Consider the following 25,145-nt stretch of genomic DNA (forward strand, 5'->3'; position numbering starts at 1 on the left):
TTGCAATGTTTTAAAAAACTGTGGTTGCAACCATATGACTGTTTGTATTTTTGGTTTGTGGTGACAATATATAGAGTCACATTACAAATTGCATAGTTAGCTGCAACAAACTGTCTGTCCACAGAATGACTGTTGTCTGCCGTCCCCGCATTTAGATCTGGCACTTTTTCCTGCTGTTGGCTGTAACTGGGAAATATTTATAATCATTTGTTCTCAGTGCTGCATAATGTTTTTTACAGAGTCTGGCAGGCATTGATATTGTGCTTTTGGCCTTTTTTCTTCATTTTCAATACACTGTATATATTTATTAAAATATAGCACAGTAGTTGTAATTTATGTTTCCTCTCTTATTTCTCTCCCAGTGTTACTTTTTTGCTTTGCTAAGCACAGTGGCTTAGTGGTACCTTACAGCATTAGACTTCTTGACTCAAGTCCTGGCAATTAAAGGACACTATCTGCTTGGAATTTGCATGTTCTGCTTGTGCTAGCATGTTTTTCCTCACACCCCAAAGATATGATGATAAGCTAATTGGCTTCTGTCTAAATTGGTCCTAGTATGTACTCTATGGCCTGGATTTACAAAGCACTTACGCCGACGTATCTCGAGATACGCCGCGTAAGTGTAACTATGTGCCGTCGTATCTGTGCGCCGTGCCCACAATCTGAGATACGCCTAAAAATAGGCTTCCTACGACCGGCGTAACTTGCCTACGCCGTCGTATTGTGGGCGCATATTTAGGCTGGGCGCATTTGCCGCTCCCATTGATTTTCTATGCACATATGCAAATGAGGGAGATACGCCGATTCACGAAAGTACTTGCAGTTTACGTAAGTCGTACGTCCGGCATAAAGTTATTCCCCATATATGAGGCGCAACTCATGCTAAGGTATGGACCAGGGAACACAGCCGTCGTATTTTACATTGTTTACTTAGTACGTGAATAGGGCTGGGCGTAGGTTACATTCACGTCGTAGGCAGTGATCCGTCGTATCTTAGGGAGTAGTTCCGACGTGATTCTGAGCATGCGCACTGGGATGCGCCGTTCGTTTTAAGTACTTCTATGACGCTTGGCCCATCATTTACATGGGGTCACGCCTCATTAGCATGGCTCACGCCCACTTCCACCTACGCCGGCTTACACCGAGGAAACCCAGCGTATCTTTAGGAGCAAGTGGGAGCAAGTGCTTTGTGAATCCAGTGCTTGCCTCTCTGCGCTGCGTAGGCGTAGCGTATATTAGATACGCTACGCCGGCATAAATATGCGCCAATGTATGTGAATCCTGGCCTATGTGTGTATGTTTATGCATGTGAGGTGAGGATCTCAGATTTTAACCTCCTTGAGGGCAGGAACTAATGTAATGTGCTACATAAAGTGACTGCCATTGAAAACATGTTGCCCTTAGTGCCTTCATCAAGCCTTATGTAAACACAGCTCTATATTAATTAGGAAATAATTACATGCATATATGAATTTGGCTTGGTATCAGGCTCGTTCTTGCAATCTTGAGTGCAATCAGAACTGAGAATGGAAACATGAGCAAGTTGATGGAAGAAAAGGGCAGAAAGATGAGCTCATCAATCTGCTTTTTATCTTTTCACTGTTCAGTCTCAGAGTGGGGTGAGGAAACCTGTGTTACCTAACATAGCAAAGAAAAATACAGTCCTGCCAAAAAGGACTGTGCTGTCTGACAGAGCTGTGTAAATGTGGGTAATGAATACACAGAAATACTAACATTGATAAGTAAAATAGCTCCCTTGTAAAATACATCTATGTATGAACGGTTTGCCTGGTGTTCAGCTTTAACCACTGTAAAGGACTAGTATCAAATGTACACCACCACTCGCTTGTTCTTCTTTTTAAGGGCTTTGTTTGCCCATTTTTACTAAAAGCAAGTTCAGCAAACAAACATAGGTTTCCCTTGCAGGGCTTTTCAGCATTGTCCATCAACAAAATGACATTCAGTCTATTTGGCTCTCACTTGCAGCACTGCTGCTTTGGCCTTGCACTCCAGGCCCTTGTATGTCTCGTACAGACTGTTTCACCAACCACCTTGGTGCATATAGCTAGCTGCCTCTTGCTGCACTGGCTCCCCCATGGAGCCCTCCTGACTCCTGGTACTCAGACTTCCTATCCGCCAGGATGGAGCCCAGAACTATGGTCAGGTTACTACTAAAAGCCCAGCACACACCTGACCAATCAGTATGCTGGCTGTTTTCAAAATAAAGACCCAGGACTGGGGATGTCATCCCATCTGGATCTCTCAGAAATCCCTGGGCTCCAGGTCCCAAAGAGGACTTTCTAAGAAAGGAGGAAACTGAAAAGCCTCTTCATGTTACTCCTTCTAGACCCTGGCAGGGCAACGCTCTGCCACACCACATACATAAATTTTTAAAATATATGTTCACCTTTTATGAAAAAAAGGTAAGAAATAGGTACAAAAATGTGCACATATTATTTACACTGGAGGCTGTAAAGCATTGCACCCGCAATCAACAGATCACAGGTGCAATACCAGGATCCTGCATACTTTTAGTACACTGTATGCCTGTACCTCCGATACAGGCCGGCAGTTACTGAATTGCAGGAAGAATCAATTAACTATGAAGATGCTCACTAGCACCCTAGCAATTCATTGGCAAGTGGTAACCAACAGTACTTGTAGTTCATTCATTCACAGAACTCTGTGAATGAAAAATGTGGCCATGTGGGTGGAGACCAGCACCCTCACACTGTTTTTTAAATTGTAACAGCAGGTGTGTTGAGAAGATCCCCTTCTGGCTGCCACAGGGAGGGGGAGATCAGGGTGAGAAGAGGCAGGAGCTGGAACATATTACATGTTCAACCCTAAATACAGGTAGAACATGTAACAGTCCATAGGTGAACTTATCCTTTAAATAGCTAACTTTTCCTTTGGGTACCTTTGCCCATTTTATAAAAAATGTAAGTTGCACATATAAAACAAATGCTATAATAAGTGATGCAACTACATTAGAAGTGGACACAACATTGATTACAAGTCTTTGAGGTCCAATGCTAAAGGGACCAATTTCTTCTACATAAAGTTCTGAGTGTAAGTACAGAAGGAGGAGGAATGGATTTTCTTGAAGTACTCTTATCATGTTGGTACTTCTAGGATAGTTGTCTAGCCCCAAGAGTTAAGAATTAAAAAGAATTGGTTCTGTGAAATGATAGACAAAAATGTTTAGTAGTGCTAATGCTGACTACTTGAGTGTGAGATTGCAAAATGGCTTCCATGGTTATATGGGTTACAGCCCAACTATGGGTAGATTGTAAAAGGGTTAATGCCTCTATTGATTTCTGTGTCCCCATCAGGGGGACTTCTCCTCACTTTCTGCAAGGCAACCCAACAGAGTAAGGAAGCATTAAAATTCACCATTAGGGTCATAGACAGAAATAACAAAATAACTTGTCCACACTCTATCAAAAATCAAAAGGTTGCATGAAGCAGGGCTTTAAAGTGGAAAGCTGCTGTTCTAAATTGTTTGGCTCTGATCAGCACCCTTTTTGTAAATTTAGAAATTGCATTATTTGATAAATAAACAGAAATTGTGCTGCACCTGTTTCACATCTGAATACAAAGATGAACAAAAAAAAACATACACATAGAACAAGTGCACTAATGAAATGTGCAGTTTTCTGGGTTTACCCACACCAGCATGAATGATGGTGTAGGAAACACTCCAAACAATCTCATGCCCCCCACCAGAAATGAGCCTCTTACTGGATGCTATGGATCTCCAGTGACAGAGATCTTATCAAATCATTTGGTTGGCAGTGTACTTTGTATGTAAAACATTCTGTAACTTGTAATTTTGGATTGTTCACACATATTTGTTTTTTATCACTTATTTAAGTATTTATCTGGTAGATCACCTGTTCTATGTGTATACATTATATGATAAATACCCTAAAACCCTTATGCCTCGTACACATGACCATTTTTCTCGGCAGGAAAAAAAACAAAGTGTTTCCCAAAGTGATTCCTCTCCAGCCTGACTTGCATACACACGTTCATGCAAAAAAACGTCCGACCAAAGCAGGGTGACGTACAACACATACAACAAGACTATAAGACTATGGCGACACCCTTTGGGCTGCTTTTGCTGATCTTTGTGTTAGTAAAAGTTTGGTGAGAGACGATTCGCGCTTTTCAGTCTTTGTGCTTTTCAGTCCGTTACAGCGTGACAAATGTGATATCTCCATTCCAAACGCTAGTTTTACCAGAACGAGCGCTCCCGTCTCATACTTGATTTTGAGCATGCACATTTTTTCCCCCCAAAAAGCATACACATGACCGCTTTTCGTGACGAGAAAAAGACTGACGGGAAACGCGATGAGAAAAAAGAGAGCTGGTTTAAAAAAAATTGCGGGCAGTTTTTTCATCGAGAAAACTGCTAGGGAGTATACACACGACTGGTTTTCACAAACAAAGATAACAAATGGCAGTTTTCTCATTGTGAAAACTGGTCACATGTATAAGGTGTTAGGGTTACTTAAAGCTGGTATGCAGTTCTGAGGCTATCCTTTTATTTAAATACGACAGATTGCAAGATACTGTTTTCACACTTCAACCTGTGTTCTTACTGTGTCTCTAGAGAATATTATTATAAACCAGTAATTGTATTAGTGTGCATGGTTAACACATAGCATATTGATGCATGCATAAACATATCTAGATAGGGGAATTGTGTTTCAACCATAACAAATGTGACATTCAAAATGTGTTTTTTGATACATATTATATATATTATATATATATATATATATTTTTTTTTTCATTTTGCATTTGTTTTACAGACAGTAACTTCATTCTTGCAAATGCTCAGGTCGCTAAGGGATTCCCTATAGTTTACTGTTCAGATGGCTTCTGTGAACTTGCTGGGTTTGCACGAACGGAAGTCATGCAGAAGAGTTGCAGCTGTAAATTTTTATATGGTGCTGAAACAAATGAACAGACAACACTTGAAATTGAAATGTCACTAGAGGAAAAGAGTGAATTCAAGGGAGAAATAATGTTTTACAAGAAGAATGGTAAGTGATTTTTTTCTCTTTAAGGTTCTCCTGTATTGTTTTTATTGTTAAGTGCCTTGGAGGTTTGAGAAATGCCATTTCAGCAGAGGCAGAAGAGAAGCTCTTCTGCCTCTACGCTTTCTGTTGTCATAATTTAGCTTTAAAAAACAAATGAGTAGAAAGGTCAGCGTTGATATATGCATCCTAATGAATAGGCTCGTGGTAAACATTTATTTACCTGTAAATGTAACCTTTAATTTTTATTAGGTCACACTTACGGAAATTGTATGTTGCATAAAGATAAAAGCAGAAACCTAAAAAGTAATGTGTATAGCATTACATCAAGAATGTTTTATTGCAAGAACCATTCATTCCTCTGCTACTGATAACAATGATGTAATTTAGGGGTTAACAGTTAATATATGTAAATCTTCAGATATACTTATATTATGCAGTCTTTCTGTTCGTCTGGAATAAAGTAATAGCATTTAGTAGTAATCGCTTTAATGTCAAAGTGCCAAGTATATCTTAATCTTATTCTTTATTCTACCATACTAAATTTGACAGAAAGTACAAAGTAATTAAAGGTGAGCCTCACAGCTTATGGATAAATATGTAGTTGAAATAGATACAGTATATATTTTCTGCTCATTTGTTTAACAGTGTCATATCTAGAACTGACTCCCAGTATGAATCTATTTTAACACCTCTTCAAACAATAATGGACAGTAGATAAATGCAGATAGTGAACATTGTAGCATCCCCTTGCATTGCTGGTCAATCAAGAAATGCCCTTTATATTGGTAATCAATGAGAGAAGGACCCACTTTTATTGGTAGTCAGACAATGCAAGGATGACTGGTGGTCAGTGGGGGGAAAATGCCCTTTACATTTGTAGTCAGTGAGATTAATGCTCAATTACAGATATCTAAAAAGATTGTCAGTGTTACTGGTTAATTACCTAGAAGACTGAGCCCCTAAGGGCCCTCAAAGGCACAGCCAAAAGAAGTTGGTAAAGATTGGGCCCCTGGTGTAAAAGGTGTGTTCTGCAGCAGAAATGGTAGGTGTTGGTGTGTGTTTTTCCAGTGTCAAACCCTGTAGGTGGCACATAACCTTATTATTAAGGGATAGTATGGCTGTGTCCTGTGATATACTTTAAGAAATTGATTTTATGGGTGAGTCATCAATCCAGTTATTCCCTACACCTTGGGTGGATTGCTTCTACTTCCTTGCCTTTTACACACCACTGCTGTTCAGAATGTCCGGTTATTTACCCCCATCTATTACTCTGCATTGAAAGATAGGTAGCATCGCTATGTCATGGTTAAGCTATTTTGTCATAACTCTATCTATAGTAACTAGGGGTGCAACGGATCAGAAAACTCACGGATCGGATCGATCCTCGGATCAGGAGTCACGGATCGGATCATTTTTCGGATCAGCAAAAAAAAATACTAATCTTGTTACACCCAACAGAGTTTTAGATTCAGTTATTTTCAACACAAAACGGAGCTTAAATACAGAATATGTAAATCTGACGGACTGTTTACATGTTACATTTTAAAATCCGCAGCAAACCTTACATGCTTGCTAATGTGACAGAACACCTGATTTTCACATTAAGTTAAATATTAATATCAGAGATGTTCTGTCACATTAGCAAGCATGTAAGGTGCCATTAAACGCAGCTATTCACAAAAAAAACAAAAAAAAAACTATTTGTTTTTTACCAAAAAACATTTATCAGAGTACATATTGGCCTAAATATATGAGCGACACAGTACCGTATCGCAAAAAAATGCTCTGGTCAGGAAGGGGGGGGGGTAAATCTTCCGAGGCTGAAATGGTTAAACAGGGACCTGGACAATGCCATACACAGTGTGTGAAGCAAAGGGATGGTGTACTGTGACATGCTGTGTATACAGTGGGGGAAGTGTCTCAGTGTAGCACACACACAGACAGTAGCGATGTACAAACACACACTGACAGGTTAAGCCCTTTCCACCCCTCCTAAGGACTCTCATGATCCCCTCACAGCCCCATGTGATTGTTCCAGCACGGCATTCCAAGCAGGCAGGTTAGGGAGAGGAGAAAGTGAGTGAGAGGAAGTAACAAGCTGAACACACACTGCTGGCTTCGTTTCTCACCTCTCTATACAGTGCACTTGTTCCCGATCCCTCACCTAACATTATCTTATCTGCAGAGCAGAGGCTGGCCGTTCCCCCTTCCAGACACTTACTTACAGATTACTGTGTAATCACGGGTGAGTCGGTGACATCCATGCTTCTGTCGCTTCTGTTGGAGCAGCCAGGGGAATTCAGTCCCATGCTGTGAAGGGTCACTGGCAACTGGCAAGCACACAGTCTCCACTGGGGTGGAGCAAGATGGCCGCCAGCTCCGGAGCTAGGCCGAAGCCGGGGACTTTCCTACGGCCGAGGCCCCGGAGCGTTCCGCGGATCGTGTGGTGTGCCGATCCGAACGGGGTGGCCCGTTCGGATCACGGATCGGTGACGATCCGTTGCACCCCTAATAGTAACCTCACTGCATAAGCACCACCTTTGTCCAATGAGCAGTGAGGTTACCAAGGAAGTATTACACCTATCTCACAAAGAAGTATATCATGTACAGTATTATATGACCCTCTTTTGACAGTCCATGCAGATTCTAGTAAAGGCATATAGTCTTGGATCACCAAGACAAGAAACATAGTGTCATGTTCTGGAGTCAGGTTCAGAGGCCAGTAGCTATAGCAGCAGAGCAGGTATTCACACAGGTCACCCTGGCTGATGACACAGGTTCACCTGAGGTGCGGACTCTAAGCACTAGCCGGTATTCACCAGAGCTCCTGATGGTGGAGATGGGCTTTGCTGCGTGTTAGTGCCAGGTCGCGGTCCTCAGGATAGCCCCACCAGGGGGTGAGCAAGCCGGGGTCCGGTAGCAGATATAACAGGTAGGGATCAAGCAGAAGCGAGAAACAAGCCAAAAGTCGGCAACAAATAGTTGCAGGTTGGGATTTAGCAGAAGCGTAGTCTAGGAATGAGCCAAATGTCAGTAGCGAATGGTAGCGAAGATACGGTAAGCAGCAGGAGAGACAGGAGCAAGATATTGGCTGTGAAGGCACAATATTCTGGCAACCAGGAGGTGCAGAGACATGGCTTAAATCAGGAAGCTCATGGGAGGAGCAAAGGGTTCAAGGTTCAAGGCAAACAAGATTCAAGACAAGATCATTCAAGGAATTGTCTAAGGAACTCTCCAAGAAACTCTCCAATGAACTGTCCAAGGAGCTGTCCAGCATTCTAGGTGGCTCAGCAAGCAGAGTCACTGGCAGCCACACCAGAGGTCCCAAGTTCAAGCCCAGGTCCTAACACATTGTATCAGTTACAACCTACAGTAATGCTGTATAACATTGCATTTTAGCCATATACATAATATATGGATGCAGATGCAGACATGTCTATACAAATACAAATATATACACAAATTGGAGCTATAGTAAAATATGTAAGTATGAAGATAGCACATTTTGAAGACAATTGGTAAATACCCCATATGTTCAATGGGTGTTACAGGCATGGCAAATAGGATAACTATCTTAGAGGCTGAGCTAGCAAGCTATTTACCAATTGTCTTCAATGTGTGCTATCTTTATACTTACATATTGTATTATTCCTTTCTGTGTATACCTCTCCTGTTCTCCTACTTTACTCTCCTGAAGAAGCGGGGAATCTGCAAACCATGTGGCGAGATTGATCTGTAATGTTCATATGGTGACTGGAGACACCTATCATTCTTAGTTAACCCATGCTTCACAACAGATGTCACTGCACAATCCATGGTCTGTCAGCTCATCCTCGCTTAGCAAGATCACTATCTGTATTGGCTTAACTGGGGAATTGAACCAGAACATTTAACATTTACAGAACCCAGTGGGACCATATTAAGCAACTGATCCCTCAGTCAATCACATCCTTCTCTGGATTACACCCATCTTACATTTAAATCCAGGGTTCTATATCCTTATTATCCCCACAGAAGGCTAATACAACCTGGAAACTAACAAGGAACTACTATCAAGATCAAAAGGGTCCTTATTGACAGCTTACCAGTTTTGAGTTACACAGGAAGTCTGGAGCTAGAATCATTGCTCTCGCTCTGATGTTTGTGGCAATACATCACCAGTGTGGTGTGATCGCTATTTACATATGCATGACTGGTGCGCACATTCCCATTTGTGCACGAGCATGGGCAGACCGGGGCACTTTATATATATTTTTTATTTAAATAAACAACGGGTCCTATTTGTGTCTTTGTGGAGAGAACCCAGATAATAGCCCCCAGATCTCTCCTTTGGTCTCCAATGCAGCCAATCTGACACAGATCGGTCAGATCAGCCACTACATTGGCCAGTAACTGGCCAGTTAACACAAAGCTGAAAACAGAAGTAAGAAAATCCTTGTTGGTTCAGGTTTATGATGTCACACAGTGAGAGGAACAACATCATTCCTTAAGGGGGATTAATGGGAATCTGGAACTCCCTTCAGTATGGGGCCTCCAGATATCTGAACCTCCCCACACATGAATGACTATGGGGTATATAGTAACTATTTTTATCCATTAACATAAATGATTTAATTAGTAAAAAAACATAAAGACATTGTAGTAAAAGTCCTTTGAAAAAAGTCCAACATCAATCACATTGTCCAGCAATTGAGATGCATTGTCAATCACTATGACTGATGCGCCATCGACCCTCTGTCATAAATACGATGGCCTGTGCCACACTGGTCATCCCCTACCAGACTCCAGTAACAAATAGCAGCTCCCCTGCTCCCTGTTTGATGTCAGAAATGTATTTAGTCAATGACATCACCGGAGATGTTTGCTTACAATTTGAAACAAACTGGCAGCATTCTACTTTAAGCACTGGAGTGTCAGCTCTAGGACTGAGAACCGAGCAATCAAACACAACCGATCACTTGGTTCTTAGAGCTACCTGAGCAGAGAGCTGGTGACTCTCAGTCACCACTCTCTGCTCTGCCCCCTCTCACTCACTAGGGTGCTGGGCTGTGGAGGGGGCGGGAGAAGCTGGCTCAGGTTCTTAGTGGCTCGATGAGGGGCCGAGCTTGGTGCCGTCCAGGCATGTGGGCGGATCCGACTTTATTGCCTGAAAGGCTCTGTGATGTAAGCCAAAAGCGGCCTTCAGCCTGCTGTCTGCTAAAAACAGGTCACAGGTCACAGGAGTGCAGCACAAACTAATATCTACCTTAAATCACATTGCTATTTGTAAATTGTACTGGTTTGTAGCCTAAATACTGAAATTTGCACTTAAAACTGTAATTTTGTAACTTTTGGAAATAACATGCCAGTTAAAACTTTGCTGCGCCAGTAAATTATGGGTGTCATGTCAGTAAATTTCAATATGGTAGGTTGACAACACTGCTCTGATAGGAGCTGTCAGTTTTTTTTTCGTTCAACCCAGGGGGTTGAATGAAAAAAAAAAACAAGTGGATGTGTTACGAGGCTTTATCTTCTCAAAAGTTAAATGAGTTACATGGTAACAGCATAATTAGGGATGAGCGAACGGTTCGGCCAGAGCATAAGTTCGGGCTGAACTTTGGTTGTTCGGATGTTCTGGCGAACACTGAACAATATGTTGAGTTCGGGGAAAATTCGAAAGCCGCAGAACCCCATTAAAGTCTATGGGACACTGACATGAAAAACCAAAAGTGCTAATTTTAAAGGCTTATATGCAAGTTATTGTCATACAAAGTGTTTGGGGACCTGGGTCCTGCCCCAGGGGACATGTATCAATGCTAAAAAAGTTTTAATAACAGCCGCTTTTTCAGAAGCAGTGATTTTAATAATGATTTTAAGTGAAACAATAAAAGTGAAATGAAATTTCCAAAGGAAAAAAGTCATTTAAAACCGATCGCGGCTGTAATGAATCGGCAATACAGATAAAATTAATTGAAAAAAATGGCATGGGTTCCCCCCCAGTCCATTACCAGGCCCTTTGGATCTGGTATGAATATTAAACCCTTCAGGTCTGATATGGATATTAAGGGGAACCCTGCGCCAATTATTTTTTTTAAAATGGCCTAGAGGTCCCCCAAAAATCCATACCAGACCCTTTTCCGAGCATGCAACCTGGCAGGCCGCAGGAAAAGAGGTAGTGGTGAGAGAACCATATCAGGCACCATGTCCCCTTGCCTGGTGGCTGTGGGGGTCTGCGGGTTGGGGGATTATCAGAATCTGGAAGCCCCCTTTAACAAGGGAACCCCCAGATCCTACTCCCCCTATGTGAATTGGTAACAAGGTATGAAATGTGAGGTTATAAGCGCAATTATAAATACATAGGTAAAAAAACACAAGTGCAATAAGTGGTAATGCAACCTGTAAACAAAAATGACAATGTGCAATAATGATATAATGCCACAAATGTCCCATAAATGATAATGAACGATCTTCGTGCATATATTGTTGTTCTTCCAGAGATCTTCTAAAACAATATTCAAAAGAGTGGGCTCACAGAGCGCTTACCTTTTTGCATATGTGATAACTCCTTGGATATATGTCTCTGCATTCCTCAATAGCAGATCCCGGCTGTGTGTCTCCTAGGGTTAATCTCCAACTGGGTTCCAACAGTAGAGGCTATAGCTCAGGTGTATCCCTCGGTAGTGCTCACGATGAAAAGTATAGACTTCCCATAGTGAAGTATGTAATGACAAAACTTTTAATAAAAGAATAAAGATGCTTACAAACGGTAAAGATCATATGTAAAACGGATTCCACAACACTTGCGGTATTTCTCGTAGTTCCGGCCCTTACATGTTACGCCACATCACGTGGCTGATGAGTTACACAGGAAGTGACGTGACGTGGTGTAATATGTAAGGGCTCATGCTTAATCATAATATGAAAATATATGTGTTAAAACAACTATAATGACTTTCTCTTTATGGAATCAAGTGTTACTACAAGGAAATGTAATACAGTAGGTAATAATAGAGCTTGAACATGTCATTTATTATGCCATGGTTTGTAAAATCACATATGAAATGCTTGTCATTAAAGTTTACTAGGAATAAAATAAGGAATAAAAAGAAGCAGGCTTCAACCTTCCAATATTGCACTATAAATTTCCAGACAGTTCAATTAAAGTCATGACATTTTGCCAGCTCTCATAGTTGGCATTTAGCACCTTACTGTATTCTTGGCATAAAATCAACCCTATTGTGTATGACATATGCAGAGAAAAAAATACTCCAATTCACTGAGGGCTTGTCAGCTTGGAGAAAGTGCTAAATCCAGCCCTGACTATTTATATCAATAACATAGAGCTTGATATAAAAATTGACTTTACAGTGAAAATAGCTTTTTACAATTTTTTGAACAACAGCTGAAGAGGGAGGTGATAAAAAACTGGTAGGAGAAGAAACCGGTTCATACGATTTTAAAGACAAGTGAGTATGGTTGTACAGCATTTTAATTATAAGAAAATAATTAGTAGTGTAATTAAAAATACTGAAATATTAAGAGTTCATTTAACTTTTGTGTGCAGGGAGTCTTCATATTATCATGATGTTCCAAGGGTCGCGTTATCATTGAACTGTAGTTACATTGCATGCCATTCTGTGAGTAATTACAGCAGGATGTGTAGTTTATTTGAGAAATCAGTAAATACAACAATGGATTTTTTGCTAGCAAATTACTTAGAACCCCCATACATTATATATATTTTTAAAGCAGAGGCCCTAGAGAATAAATTGGTGAGTTTTAAAATGTTTTATGTCACACGGTATTTGCGTAGCAGTTTTTCAAACACAATTTTTTGGGAAAAAATACACTTTTTTGAATTTTAATGCAAAAAAACACAATACATAACCCTCTTTTTGTAAACTATAAAATATGATGTTACGCTGAGTAAATAGATACCAAACATGTCTCACTTAAAAATTGCGTACGCCCGGGCAACAGCAAAATAAAATGTAAATTTTACTATCCTTATGTAACTCTTTAAAAGCCTTTAGAGGTTTAAGATTAACAGAACAAATCTGGTGGTAGAATTACTGCCCATGATTTGATGTTCATGGTGATACCTCACATGTGTGGGTCAATCAGTGTTTGCGTGCGAGCACTGAGGAACGGGGGCACTTTAGAAAAAAGGATTATTCATTTTTTTTTTTTTTTTTTAACTGTTGCTTTAATTTATTTTTTATTGAATTTTTTTGGATACCTTTATTTGTTGTCACAAGGAATGAAAATACCTTTGTGACAGCAATATTGTATCCTATGGCAAAAAATATTAGCAATGGTACCAGCCCATGGACTACAGAGCCCACACTGTTGTGCAAAATATGTAAAACCTTTATCCCAAAAGAAAATGTTGCTGTAACTGCTTGTGTAACTGCAGTGTGAGCTGGAGTTTGGCTTACATTTTTTTGGTGTATTTAAAAGATAAGTTTACTGTGTAAAATAAAAGAACAACAGCACAGATTCCCTTTAATACATTGAAAAATCATACATCTATGGGCAGGGTTGGTTTCCTGGTGATTCATACATATATAGCAGCCATTCTGGATCAATTTAAGTTGTGGTTTAACTCATCTCCAGAAAAACTAAGGGTACATATTGAAAAAGCAGTCCTTAGTAACAGAGATCTGCCATATCTTTTACTCGCTAAAGCCACTGGAAAATTAACTCAGATTCCAGAATTACTATTTACCCAAGCATCTCTAGAAGTGTGGTCTTGTGTATTACGCCAAGCTCCTTTGGACCACCATCTAAAAACTATCAATATCCCAGTCACAGTATAGCAATACCTTATCCCAACGTTAAACATTACCACTTGGCTTTTACAGGGCTGTCAGACCTCGAATGATCTCCATCCTGAAGAAAAGTCAAAAGGGGGCCTCCCCGATGCAAATCATTCAATCATTTTGCAGACTACATTCCCTAACCACTCTGCAAAAAAGCCACCATATGGAACTATATACAATCATTGTTGCAACAAGAAGGAATGTATTTCATGGTTTTATAGCTTCTTGTGTTCCTCTAAGGAGGATTGTAAATCAGTTTCTATGCTTGAGAAAAAGAACTGGGCAAGCAATTTCCCATTGGTATGTGGCATGCTGCAATTAAACATAATTTCATGATGTATCACTGTACTGACCATTGGGATAATGCCCTCAATATATTGCATAGAGGTTATCTTACACCTTATAGATTGTCTAAGATATATTCAGATCTCTCTTCGCTATGCTAACGGCACTGTGGATCCACTGGTAACTTATTCCATATCCTTTGGGATTGCAAGTGTATCCAAAGCTTCTGGAATGCAGTTTTCTTTGTTAATCTCCAACATAACTGCCATTCTAACAAAGCCTGTCCCACAGTTAGGCCATTTTCACCCGATCCGATCCGCCAGATGGATGTAAATGTAGGTTTTTCCTCCGTCACACTTTGGTGGATCGGAGCGGGTCAGATGTCAGCAGGCATGTCACCGCTGACATCTGTGGCTCCATAGAGGAGCACAGAGCGCCCGTTCAGGTCCACCTAAAAAACTGGCAGGTGGACCCATGTGAAAGAGCCCTTAATGTTACTGAATTTATCTTTAGATAGATATCCTCACCAACATAGAACTACAGTACTGTGGCACATATCCTTACAGCAGCTTGAATGGTGAATACTAAAAAATGGAAAACCACCCATGCCCCCACAATTTCTGAAGTGATTCATAGAGTCAATACTTATTTCCATTATGAACATATTAGTGGCCTTAATTCGGACAACCTAGTATCTTTTAATCACAAGTGGACTACCTGGTCCCATTTTTACATTTCACAGGAATTGTTAATACAATGTTAACTGCCTATTTGTTCATACTGATCACGGAATCTGTCAGTGTGTTGTATATGCCATCCTATTTTATTTTATTCCCCTTTTAGTTCTGTTTGGCAGATAGATACACAGACAGGTCTGCATGTGCCCTGCTTGGCACCTCCGATCTACTGATTTAGGGTGCAATGCTTTAGAGCAGGGATGAGCCAGACACACCCGGTTTTGTTCGCACCAGAAGATGCAAACAGGCAAAAGATGTGTACAAACAAGTGAACACTGTTAAAGTCTATTAAACACAAACATGAAAAATCAAAAGAGCTAATTTTAAAGGCTTATATGCAAGTTATTGCCATAAAAAGTGATGTCAGAGGAAGGCGGGGTCACCTGTTTACATCAGTGGGTGGCTCCGTCCTCAGCTAAATAACAGCTGTAATAGTGAAGACGCATCAATTGGCAGGAGCCTCCCGTTGAGGCGGAATTTATGCTTTTTTTTGTTTTTGGTCCATTGGGCGCTGTCATCAGAGATGGATTTACATTACGGGACATTTTTTATTTTTATCTTTTAATAAAGGACTTGTCCTAAAGTGTCTCCTGTCATTTTTACAATTTTTGACACTTTTTTTGGTAAATTGATAGGGATACAATGTACCTGATACCCATTCACATAGGGGGGGGGGGCAGGATCTGGGGGTCCCCTTGTTAAGATTCCGGTTATCCTCCCGCCCACAGGCCCCACAACCACCGAGCAAGGGTTGTGGGGACAAGGACCCCAAAACATCCTCCCCATGTTAAGGGCATATGGCTTGGTACGGTTCTGGAGGGGGACACTCTCTCTTCCCCCCTCTTTTCCCATAGTCTGACAGGTTTTGTGCTCAGATAAGGGTCTACAATGGATTTTTGGGGACCCCTACACCATTTAAAAAAAAATTGGCTCAGGGTTCCCCTTTCATTTTGCTGCGGTATTGTTCTAAACACGAGAAAATGCAATACTTTACAGGCATACTAAGGGGGGCCCCCAGGCACGATATTTAAAGGAATATTTATTTTTATTGTTTCACTTTAAGTATTATTAAAATCACTGCTCCTGAAAAAAATTCAGTTTTTAAAACTTTTTTTGCATTGATGCATGTCCCCTAGGGCAGGACCCTGGCCCCAATGCCATTTTTTTTAATGATTTTTATCTATATTGCCTTGATCCGACAATATATTACAGCCGTGATCAGTTTTAAATTTAGAAATGTAATTTTGATGTTGTACTGTTCTAAACACGGGCTACCTTACAGGCTACTGCTACTTTACAGGCATACTAAGGACAACCCCCAAGCATGATATTTAAAGGAATATTTTATTTGTATTCTTTCACTTTAAGCATTATTAAAATCACTTCTCCTAAAAAAAGGTCCATTTAAAAAACATTTTTTGCATTGATACATATCCCCTGGGGCAGGACCCGTGTCCCCAAACACTTTTTATGGCAATAACTTGCATATAAGCCTTTAAAATTAGCACTTTTGGTTTTTCATGTTAGTGTCCCATAGACTTTACCAGTGTTCCATGGCTTTTTGAATTTACCGCAAACACTGCATAATGTTCGCTGTTCAGCGAATATCGGGCTCATCCCTACTTTACAGGCTCCAAGTAAAAAAAAAAATACACATTTTTTTTACCTGTAAAAAAAGATGTGCTGGTTTGCCTTGCTAAATTATTCTTCTCAGTGCCCCATTTAAAGCTTTGAAGAAGGCTAAAGGTACAGGGATTGTCCTGAAAAGATATGGCAACCTAGGCAGTAGCGATATCTTAAAAGCTGCTATTCAGCCCAAACAGGAGATCTCATAAGTTTATATAAGCGACATCTCCTGCCTAATATCAGTAAGTAATTTAGGGAAGTTAGCCTCAAACATCTTGGAGGAAGGTGTCGTTAAAGTAACTTGTTAAATAGGATAGGGAATGTAATTACCGTACCACGTACAGGGAAATTGGGATTGCAGGTCAACCTAGTGATTGCAATTGGGAGTGCCCAGGATTTTGTCATGTTAAGCTTGTAATATGAGATTGCACTGAAGCGAGAAAGCTTGCTCTGTACTGCTGGTAGGGAGACATCTGGACGGGTCAGGGTCAGAATTACATTGTTGGCAAATAACCCAACTTTGTAGGATTGGTTAGCCACTTTGATGCCGGATATTAACCACTTGACCACCGCCCCATGTCAAAAAGACGTCCTGTTTTTAAAGTTGAATATCTCGGTAACGGCAGCAGCTGCTGCCACAACCGAGATATTCATCTTTTCAGGGGGCGGTGGTGTACACGATAACGGTGGTCTCCGCGGCGGATTCGCCGCGAGATCGCCGTTATCGGTGGCGGGAGAGGGCCCCCCCCTCCCGCCGTCGGTAGCAGCGGAGGGGATCGGATGTGTCCGGCAGCTGAGCGGGGACGGGACTGAAGGAGAAATCTCCTTCACCCGTCCTCATAGCTCTGCTGGGCGGAAGTGACGTCAAAACGTCAGTCCCGCCCAGCCTCTTTTTTGTCATTTGAAAAAATTACATTTTTTTTTTGCATTTAAGTCTAAATATGAGATCTGAGGTCTTTTTGACCCCAGATCTCATATTTAAGAGGACCTGTCATGCTTTTTTCTATTACAAGGGATGTTTACATTCCTTGTAATAGGAATAAAAGTGATCAATTTATTTATTTTTTTATTTCAGTGTAAAAAATTATAAAACTAAATAAAAATAAATAAGAAAACAAAAAAAAATTTTTTTAAAGCGCCCCATCCCGACGAGCTTGCGCGCAGAAGCGAACGCATACGCGAGTAGCGCCCGCATATGAAAACGGTATTCAAACCACACAAGTGAGGTATCACCGCGATCTTTAGAGCGAGAGCAATAATTCTAGCCCTAGACCTACTCTGCAACTCAAAAAATGCAACCTGTAGAATTTTTTAAACGTCGCCTATCGAGATTTTTAAGGGTAAAAGTTTGACGCCATGCCACGAGCGGGCGCAATTTTTAAGCGTGACATGTTGGGTATCATTTTACTCAGCATAACATTATCTTTCACAATATATAAAAAAATTGGGCAAAATTTATTGTTGTCTTATTTTTTAATTAAAAAAAGTGATTTTTATCCAAAAAAAGTGCGCTTGTAAGACCGCTGCGCAAATACGGTGTGACAAAAAGTATTGCAATGACTGCCATTTTATTCCCTAGGATGTCTGCTAAAAAAATATATAATGTTTGGGGGTTCTGATTAATTTTCTAGCAAAAAATTGTGATTTTCACATGAAGGAGAGAAGTGCCAGAAAAGGCCCGGTGGTCAAGTGGTTAAAGGATTAGATCTTATGGTTTCTGCTAGGAGCTCCATTATCATAGTAGAAATGATAGGAGATAATGGACATCCCTGTCGGTTCCCATTGGTGATGTGGAAAAGGTCAGAGATTACATTAAAGGTATACACCATCGCAGAAGCTTAAGAATACAATGCAGATATAGCTGAATTCAGAAAGCCAAGAATTCCAAACTTAAGCAACACAGCTTGCAAGAAACCCCAATGCACCATGTCAAATGCTTTTTCAGCATCTAGGGTTAGAAAACTGAAGAGGTCTTGCGTTTTTCAACTGACTTAAGGAGATTAAACATTTTCCTTCTGCCATAGGGAACCTGTCTTTCTTTTTACAAAACCTACTTGATCTGCTTTGATAAGTGAAGGATCAAATCTGTTTGCCAAAATTGTTGCATACATTTTCAAATCAGTATTTAAAAGTGAAATAGGCCTAAAGTTTTTTGGGTAAAATGGCTATTTCCAGTTTTAGGTAAATAGATTATAACTACTTGTAGCATTTGTGGAGGAAAGGAACTGGACAACACAGCTGCATTAAACACCGCTGCTAAGTTAGATACTAATATTTCTCCAAATGGATTATAATATTTGTCAAAAAACCCATCTGCTCCAGGAGATTTGTTGTTGACAAGAGTTAGCTTCTGGATTTCATGAGATGTGATAGGCGCATTTAACTGAGACAACATGGTAGGGTCAACTGCAGGGAGCTTGATAGTATCCAAGAAGGCACAAGTAGCTTCTGCTGTTAGTTGGCTCACAGTGGGGTCATCCTTCAAATTCTAGGGGTGAATAATATTTTTGGAATGTATTATCAATGTCTTTGGGATGACAGTGTGGCAGTTATGAGTAATAGAAGAAAGCTGGGTTTTTAACTTTTTCGCTTTCATCATGGGAGCTATAGCTTACCAGCTTTGAAGGGATAAAATACATTTTTTATTAATGGAAGGGCTCACACTATGTTCATATTTTAACATCACAGAGAGCATGGCCTGACCACATAATGGAGTGATTTTGGCAGCCAATAATCATGAAGTTTGAACGATACTGAGCCTTTTACTGCAATCATGACCCTTTTCCTTTTCCTCTTGGCATAAAATATGTGGGGGTGTTGCTTATGAGTACATTTTGGTGCATTTTGGTAATGAAAATGGGTCTCCTGTATACACAGGACATCAGCCCTTAGTTGCTTGGCCTCTGTCCTTCATTTATATGGACTGTTCAATCCATGTACGTTTAATAAAACGATCTTAAGATTGTTAACATAGAGATTAAAGGATATAGTGACAAATGCTGCATATGTAAAGATATGTCCATAATGTAGCAAGCTGGTAGATATTACCTGAGAGATGCTCTCCAGTTGGGCTCAGGGAATACCAAAAAAAAGTAGTCAGCTCTTCCTTGTAGTGGACGTCATCATCCTATGAATTACGGTACCAGTAGTGAAGAATTGAGGACCAGGTGCATGAAAAAAAAAAAACATTTGCTTTTGAAAAAAAATGGTTCTCAAATTTTCGACAACAAAATCAATTTTTGTAAATTCCGAGCATGTGTAGACAATTCCGACGCACAAAATTCCACGCATGCTCTGAATCAAGTATGACAGGGCTCAAAATTTCAAGCCCTGAGCTTCTAGCCAGGCCTCAAGTGTTACTCGCCACCAGTTGCCTCACCTAAACCATACACTGCCCCGCCCCTAAAAATACCCTTGTAGATTATCTCTTGGAATGACACTGTTAAATGTTTTATGCCGAATCAAGTTACATAATTAAATATTACCAACAACAACTTTAACAAAATGGGACAGGGCACTAAGGCAGACCAGAGGGACATGACACTGGGGCAAACCAGAGGGACATGGCACTGGGGCAAACCAGAGGGACATGGCACTGGGGCAAACCAAAGGGGCTTGGCACTGGGGCAAACCAGAGGCACATGGCACTGGGGCAAACCAGAGGGACATGGCACTGGGGCAAACCAAAGGGGGCTTGGCACTGGGGCAAACCAGAGGGACATGGCACTGGGGCAAACCAGAGGGACATGGCACTGGGGCAAACCAGAGGGACATGGCACTGGGGCAAACCAGAGGGACATGGCACTGGGGCAAACCAAAGGGGCTTGGCACTGGGGCAAACCAGAGGCACATGGCACTGGGGCAAACTAGAGGGACATGGCACTGGGGCAAACCAAATGGGCTTGGCACTGGAGCAAACCAGAGGGACATGGCACTGGGGCAAACCAGAGGGACATGGCACTGGGGCAAACCAGAGGGACATGGACTTTTTTACTTCTGCAAATATTGCTCTCCCTCTTCTTATGTACAAGACTTCCTCCTCTGCCTTCTCTCTAATACCAGGTCTTTTCCCCCATTCTCTTGCTGTCTCCTCTGCAACCCCCATCCATCCTCCCCTCTCTCTCTCCCTCTCCTATTCTACCCACTCTCATAATCAGGAGCCCCTGTGTAAGGCTCCACACTTGCATGTCCCCACTACCCTCTTTCATTGTCGGGCAGTGAGGAGAGGAGCTGCGGCACAGCGGGAGGGAGTACAATCCAGCACCGAGATTTACACACCTGCATAGCCATTGACACCACAACACAGCGCACACTGACACCGCACAGCATACTGCCGCTCTCTTGTCAGGGCAACTCTTTGTGAGTGCTGTGCTGCACTGCCTACCTGGGACACCCAGAGTGGTGATAATGTTAGTCCTCCAGCTCACTTGTTCCTTCCTGCTCTCTGCTCTCCAGCTACATTGGTCAGGTTGGGAAGCCAGGCTCAGAGAGGTCATACTATCAGGTCCCACGGCTTAACAAGAATTGTAAGGAGAGCACCTGTGTACTGCTCTGCATGTGTGCGGCTCACCCGACTACTTTTCCTGGGCACGCACCTTTCCTCTTCGGCAGCCAATCGCAGCGTGGCTCTAAGTGTAGGCAGAGATTGGACTGTTGGTCATGCAGAACTGTTATCACTCGCCCCCAGCTTAAATCCACTCGCCAAATGCTAGCAGGCGAGTGGAAATTTTGAGGGCTGAAGTATGAGACGGAAGTGCTCGGTCTGGTAAAACTAGGGTTCGTAATGGAGATAGCACATTCGTCACGCTACAAATTTTTAATCATTTAAAGCAGCGCATTCTCTTCTAATGGACTGCTCTTCTAACGGAGCAGTAACAGACTGAAAAGCATGAGGCTGAAAAGCGTGAATCGTCTCTCACCAAACTTCTACTAACACGAGATTAGCAGAAGAAAGCCAAAGTGTGGCGCACTTGGTATTGAACTTCCCTTTTATAGTGCCGCCGTACGTGTTGTACGTGACCGTGTTCTTAGCGATCAGAATTTCTGACAACATTTGTGTGACCGTGTGTACATATGCAAGACAAGTTTGAGCTAACAATCCGTCTGGAAAAAATCCACGGTTTTGTTGTCGGAATGTCCGATCATGTGAACGCAGCATAAGATGGCTTAAATCGGGGAACTAATTTGCACAGTATATTGTTCAGCCCGCTACAGTTTTGCATCCAGGAGAGTAAAGGCCAAGTAGAGGGCTTAGATTTTGGATAGCTGTCCGAAGGGGGTAGAAGGCCCCAATATCGCACTAGGCAGAATCTTGCTTCCAGAGAGGTCATTGCATGGAAGGAACCATCTTTGTTTGATAAGTAGTTTTTCTGAGTAACACCATTGATACATCAGATGTTAAATCCTTAGGAGCTTTGGGAAAGAAGTGAATTTTTGCAATAATGTCTCTGGGGAGTGGCCAAGTGAGAAGAACGAGGGAGCCGGTGGGCCACAAGTTCTGGTACTGGGGGTAGTAGAGTAGAAATCATCTGTTGCATATACTGGCGGAGATCTGCTGTGAGAACACTTTCCACAACCCCTCACATTGTTCTTCATGGATCTATCCCCCAGATCAGCTAAATTCATTATGAGTAGTTCCACCTCATCTTCTTGCTCATTGTGTGCATTCACCAGCTCATTATGGCCTGTGGCCTGTGGCAAAGTCCCCCATTTTATTCTCTATATGGTGAACCACTTGTGATACATACAGTGTGTCTTGATCTTCATACAGTGTGCACTTGTCACCATACCAAGGGGCCTTGGTCACCATACCAGTGTGTCCTAATCACCGCCACACTACATCCTGATCACCACCATACCAGTGTTTCCTGATCAATGTCATACCATGTCCTGATCACTGCCACACCAGATTTATCATTATGTTTATGAATTCCTCCAATAGTTTGGTGAACGTCCAGTGAACCAAATGTTTTCTCATCTTTAATTATAACTTATAGCATTGCTTAAATCTCATAACATATTGAATAACTTATAGCATTTCTTATATCCCATAATATATTCAATAATATTTATATGGCAACATGTATTTCCTATAGCTGCTTAGTTTAATTTATTACATACAGTAATATTATTTTTTTGGTTTTCATGCCTCGTACACGCGGTCGATTTTCCTGACCAAAAGCATATATGGCAGTTTTCCCGTTGTGTGTACGAGGCATCAGAGTAAAGTAGATGCATACATAATTTAATTTTTTTTTAAATACTTGGTTTCCTCTTGGTTACAGCTTTTGCAGTCAAAAGACAGATACACAACATTTGTCATGACAGGTTTCATGATATTGATAACACTGTATTTGCAATATAATGGCCACTTGCTCATGTAACATGGTGACAACACAGGAAAGCAAATGGGAGACCATTATTGCAGGATCACCATGTATTACTTTAACCAACTAAAAACCAGCATATTACAGCCTCTTCCTGTCCAGATATTTTTTCAGTTTTTAGTACTGTGATAGTTTGATTGGTAATTGGTCAGTCATGCAACACTGTACCCAAACTTATTTTATGTAGTTTTATGTCGTTTTTCGACAGATAGAACTTTCTTTCGGTGGCGTTTAATAACCTCTTTTTTTATTTTTTACAATTTAAGGGAAAAGGATTAAAAATTAAAAATTGTCTCACTTTCTGTTTTAAAAGACATCAAATAAACAACCCTTCTTCCCAAAATTAGGCCAGATGTATTCTGCTACATTTCTTTTGTAAAAAAAAAAAACAAGGGTATGCTATTTAGTCAATGTGAAAGTTACAGAGTCAACAAACTATGATATATCAATTTAACATTTATGAAAATCAGGACATTAGACATCCACACAATTACCCCAATTCAGAAAGCAGACATCCCAAGACATTTGGTAAGAGTCTTTTAAAGATTTAATGTTTTCACACAATTTTCTGAAAAATTAGGAAAGTCAACTGGCATTTCGTTACAGTTGTGATGTCTATGATTAGTCAAAGCAATCATGTGATACAGAGCCACCGTTAATTAAATAATTAATTAAAAAGAGCTTAGTAAATTGCGCAATGATTATGATGATCCAGAATGGCTGCTCTATAATATGTCTGAATCACCAGGAAACCAACTCAGCCCATAGATGTATGTTTTTTTTTATGTATTAAAGGGAAGCCGTGCTGGTTTACCTTGCCAAATTAACCACTTTGAGCCCAGAGGCCATCATATGACGTCCTGGGCTTTGTGGTGATATATATGAATGATGCCTGCAGCCAGGCCCGTCGGAACAAGAGAGGCAAAGGAGGCAATTGCTTGGGGCCTCGAGCTGGTCAGGGGCCCCAGCATCCAGCGGCACAGGCAGCAGGATTTTTGTATCTTTAATGGGGATAATAACACTGACCGAGCCGCTGCAGCCCTATGCTGCATGATCCCACGCCGCGCGGTACTGGAGGAGATTCAGTTTGTGTTCCCGGCCGGCCGGACTGTTAACAACACTGACCGAGCCGCAGCGTCCTATGCTTCAATCCACGCCGCGCGGTACTGGAGATTCAGTTAGTTGTACCTGGCCGGACTGCAGATTAACAGGAAGTGCACACACTGAGTGCTCTGCCTCTGTGCTCACTTCCTTTCAGTCCGGCCGGCCAGGAACAACAATTCTCCTGTCGGCTGCCGCGCGGTATGAGGTACTGTAGCTTGTAGGGAGGGGGGACTGCCATTACAAAAATATGTTAGCCGACAGGCGACAAACAGTGATTATAATTAATAACCCCACTCTTATGTATTATAAACAAAACAATTACGGTACCACCATAGATTTATTTCCATTCTATTTACCATCCCATTTCCATCTTATAGCTTCTATTTTGAATCCGGTCATATTTATTAAAGCTTTTTGCAAAAATGTACAAAGCAGAGAAAAGACTCTGCTTTGTACATTTTTGCAAAAATCTTTAATAAATATGACCTGATTCAAAAAAGAAAGCTATAAGATGGAAATGGGATGGTAAAGAAAATGGAAAGAAATCTATGGTAATTGTTTTGTATATATTACCTGATTAAAAAAATAAGCAATTAGACCCCTTTCACACTGGAGCGTATTGCAGGCGCTATAAGATTAAGGGAGGTTTGCAGGCGCTATTTTTAATCTTATAGCGCCTGCAATACGCTCCAGTGTAAAAGGGGTCTTATTGCTTCTTTTTTGAATCAGGTAATATATACAAAACAATTACCATAGATTTCTTTCCATTTTCTTTACCATCCCATTTCCATCTAAGAGTCCTTTCACACTGAGCCGCTCATAGCGTCGGCGGTAAAACTCTGCTATTTTTACTGCCAACGCATTGCCAGCGGTATAGCTGCGCTGTCCCATTGATTTCAATGGGCAGCAGCGGTGAAGGAGCGGTAAATACACTGCTCCTTTCCGCTCCAAAGATGTGGCTAGCAGGACTTTTTTTTTACACTTTTTTTACCGTCCTGCTGGCGCAATTCTCCAGTGTGAAAGCCTGAGGGCTTTCACACTGGAGACAATTGAGCAGCTTCTTAAAAATAGCGCCTGCAAACCGCCCTTAAGAAGCTGCTCAATTGTCTCCAGTGTGAAAGCCCTCGGGCTTTCACACTGGAGAATTGCGCCAGC

General features: G+C 41.2%; 1 protein-coding gene across 1 annotated transcript in view; it reads left to right on the forward strand.

The window, feature by feature from the left end:
• Positions 1 to 25,145, forward strand: part of KCNH8 (potassium voltage-gated channel subfamily H member 8) — a 580,442-nt gene that overhangs the window by 304,140 nt on the left and 251,157 nt on the right. Inside the window, 1 exon segment of the mRNA XM_040352973.1 lies at positions 4,821 to 5,054. Coding sequence (XP_040208907.1) covers positions 4,821 to 5,054 — 234 coding nt within the window.

Source organism: Rana temporaria, chromosome 5 (genome assembly GCF_905171775.1).
Source record: "Rana temporaria chromosome 5, aRanTem1.1, whole genome shotgun sequence".
Lineage (NCBI taxonomy): Eukaryota > Metazoa > Chordata > Amphibia > Anura > Ranidae > Rana > Rana temporaria.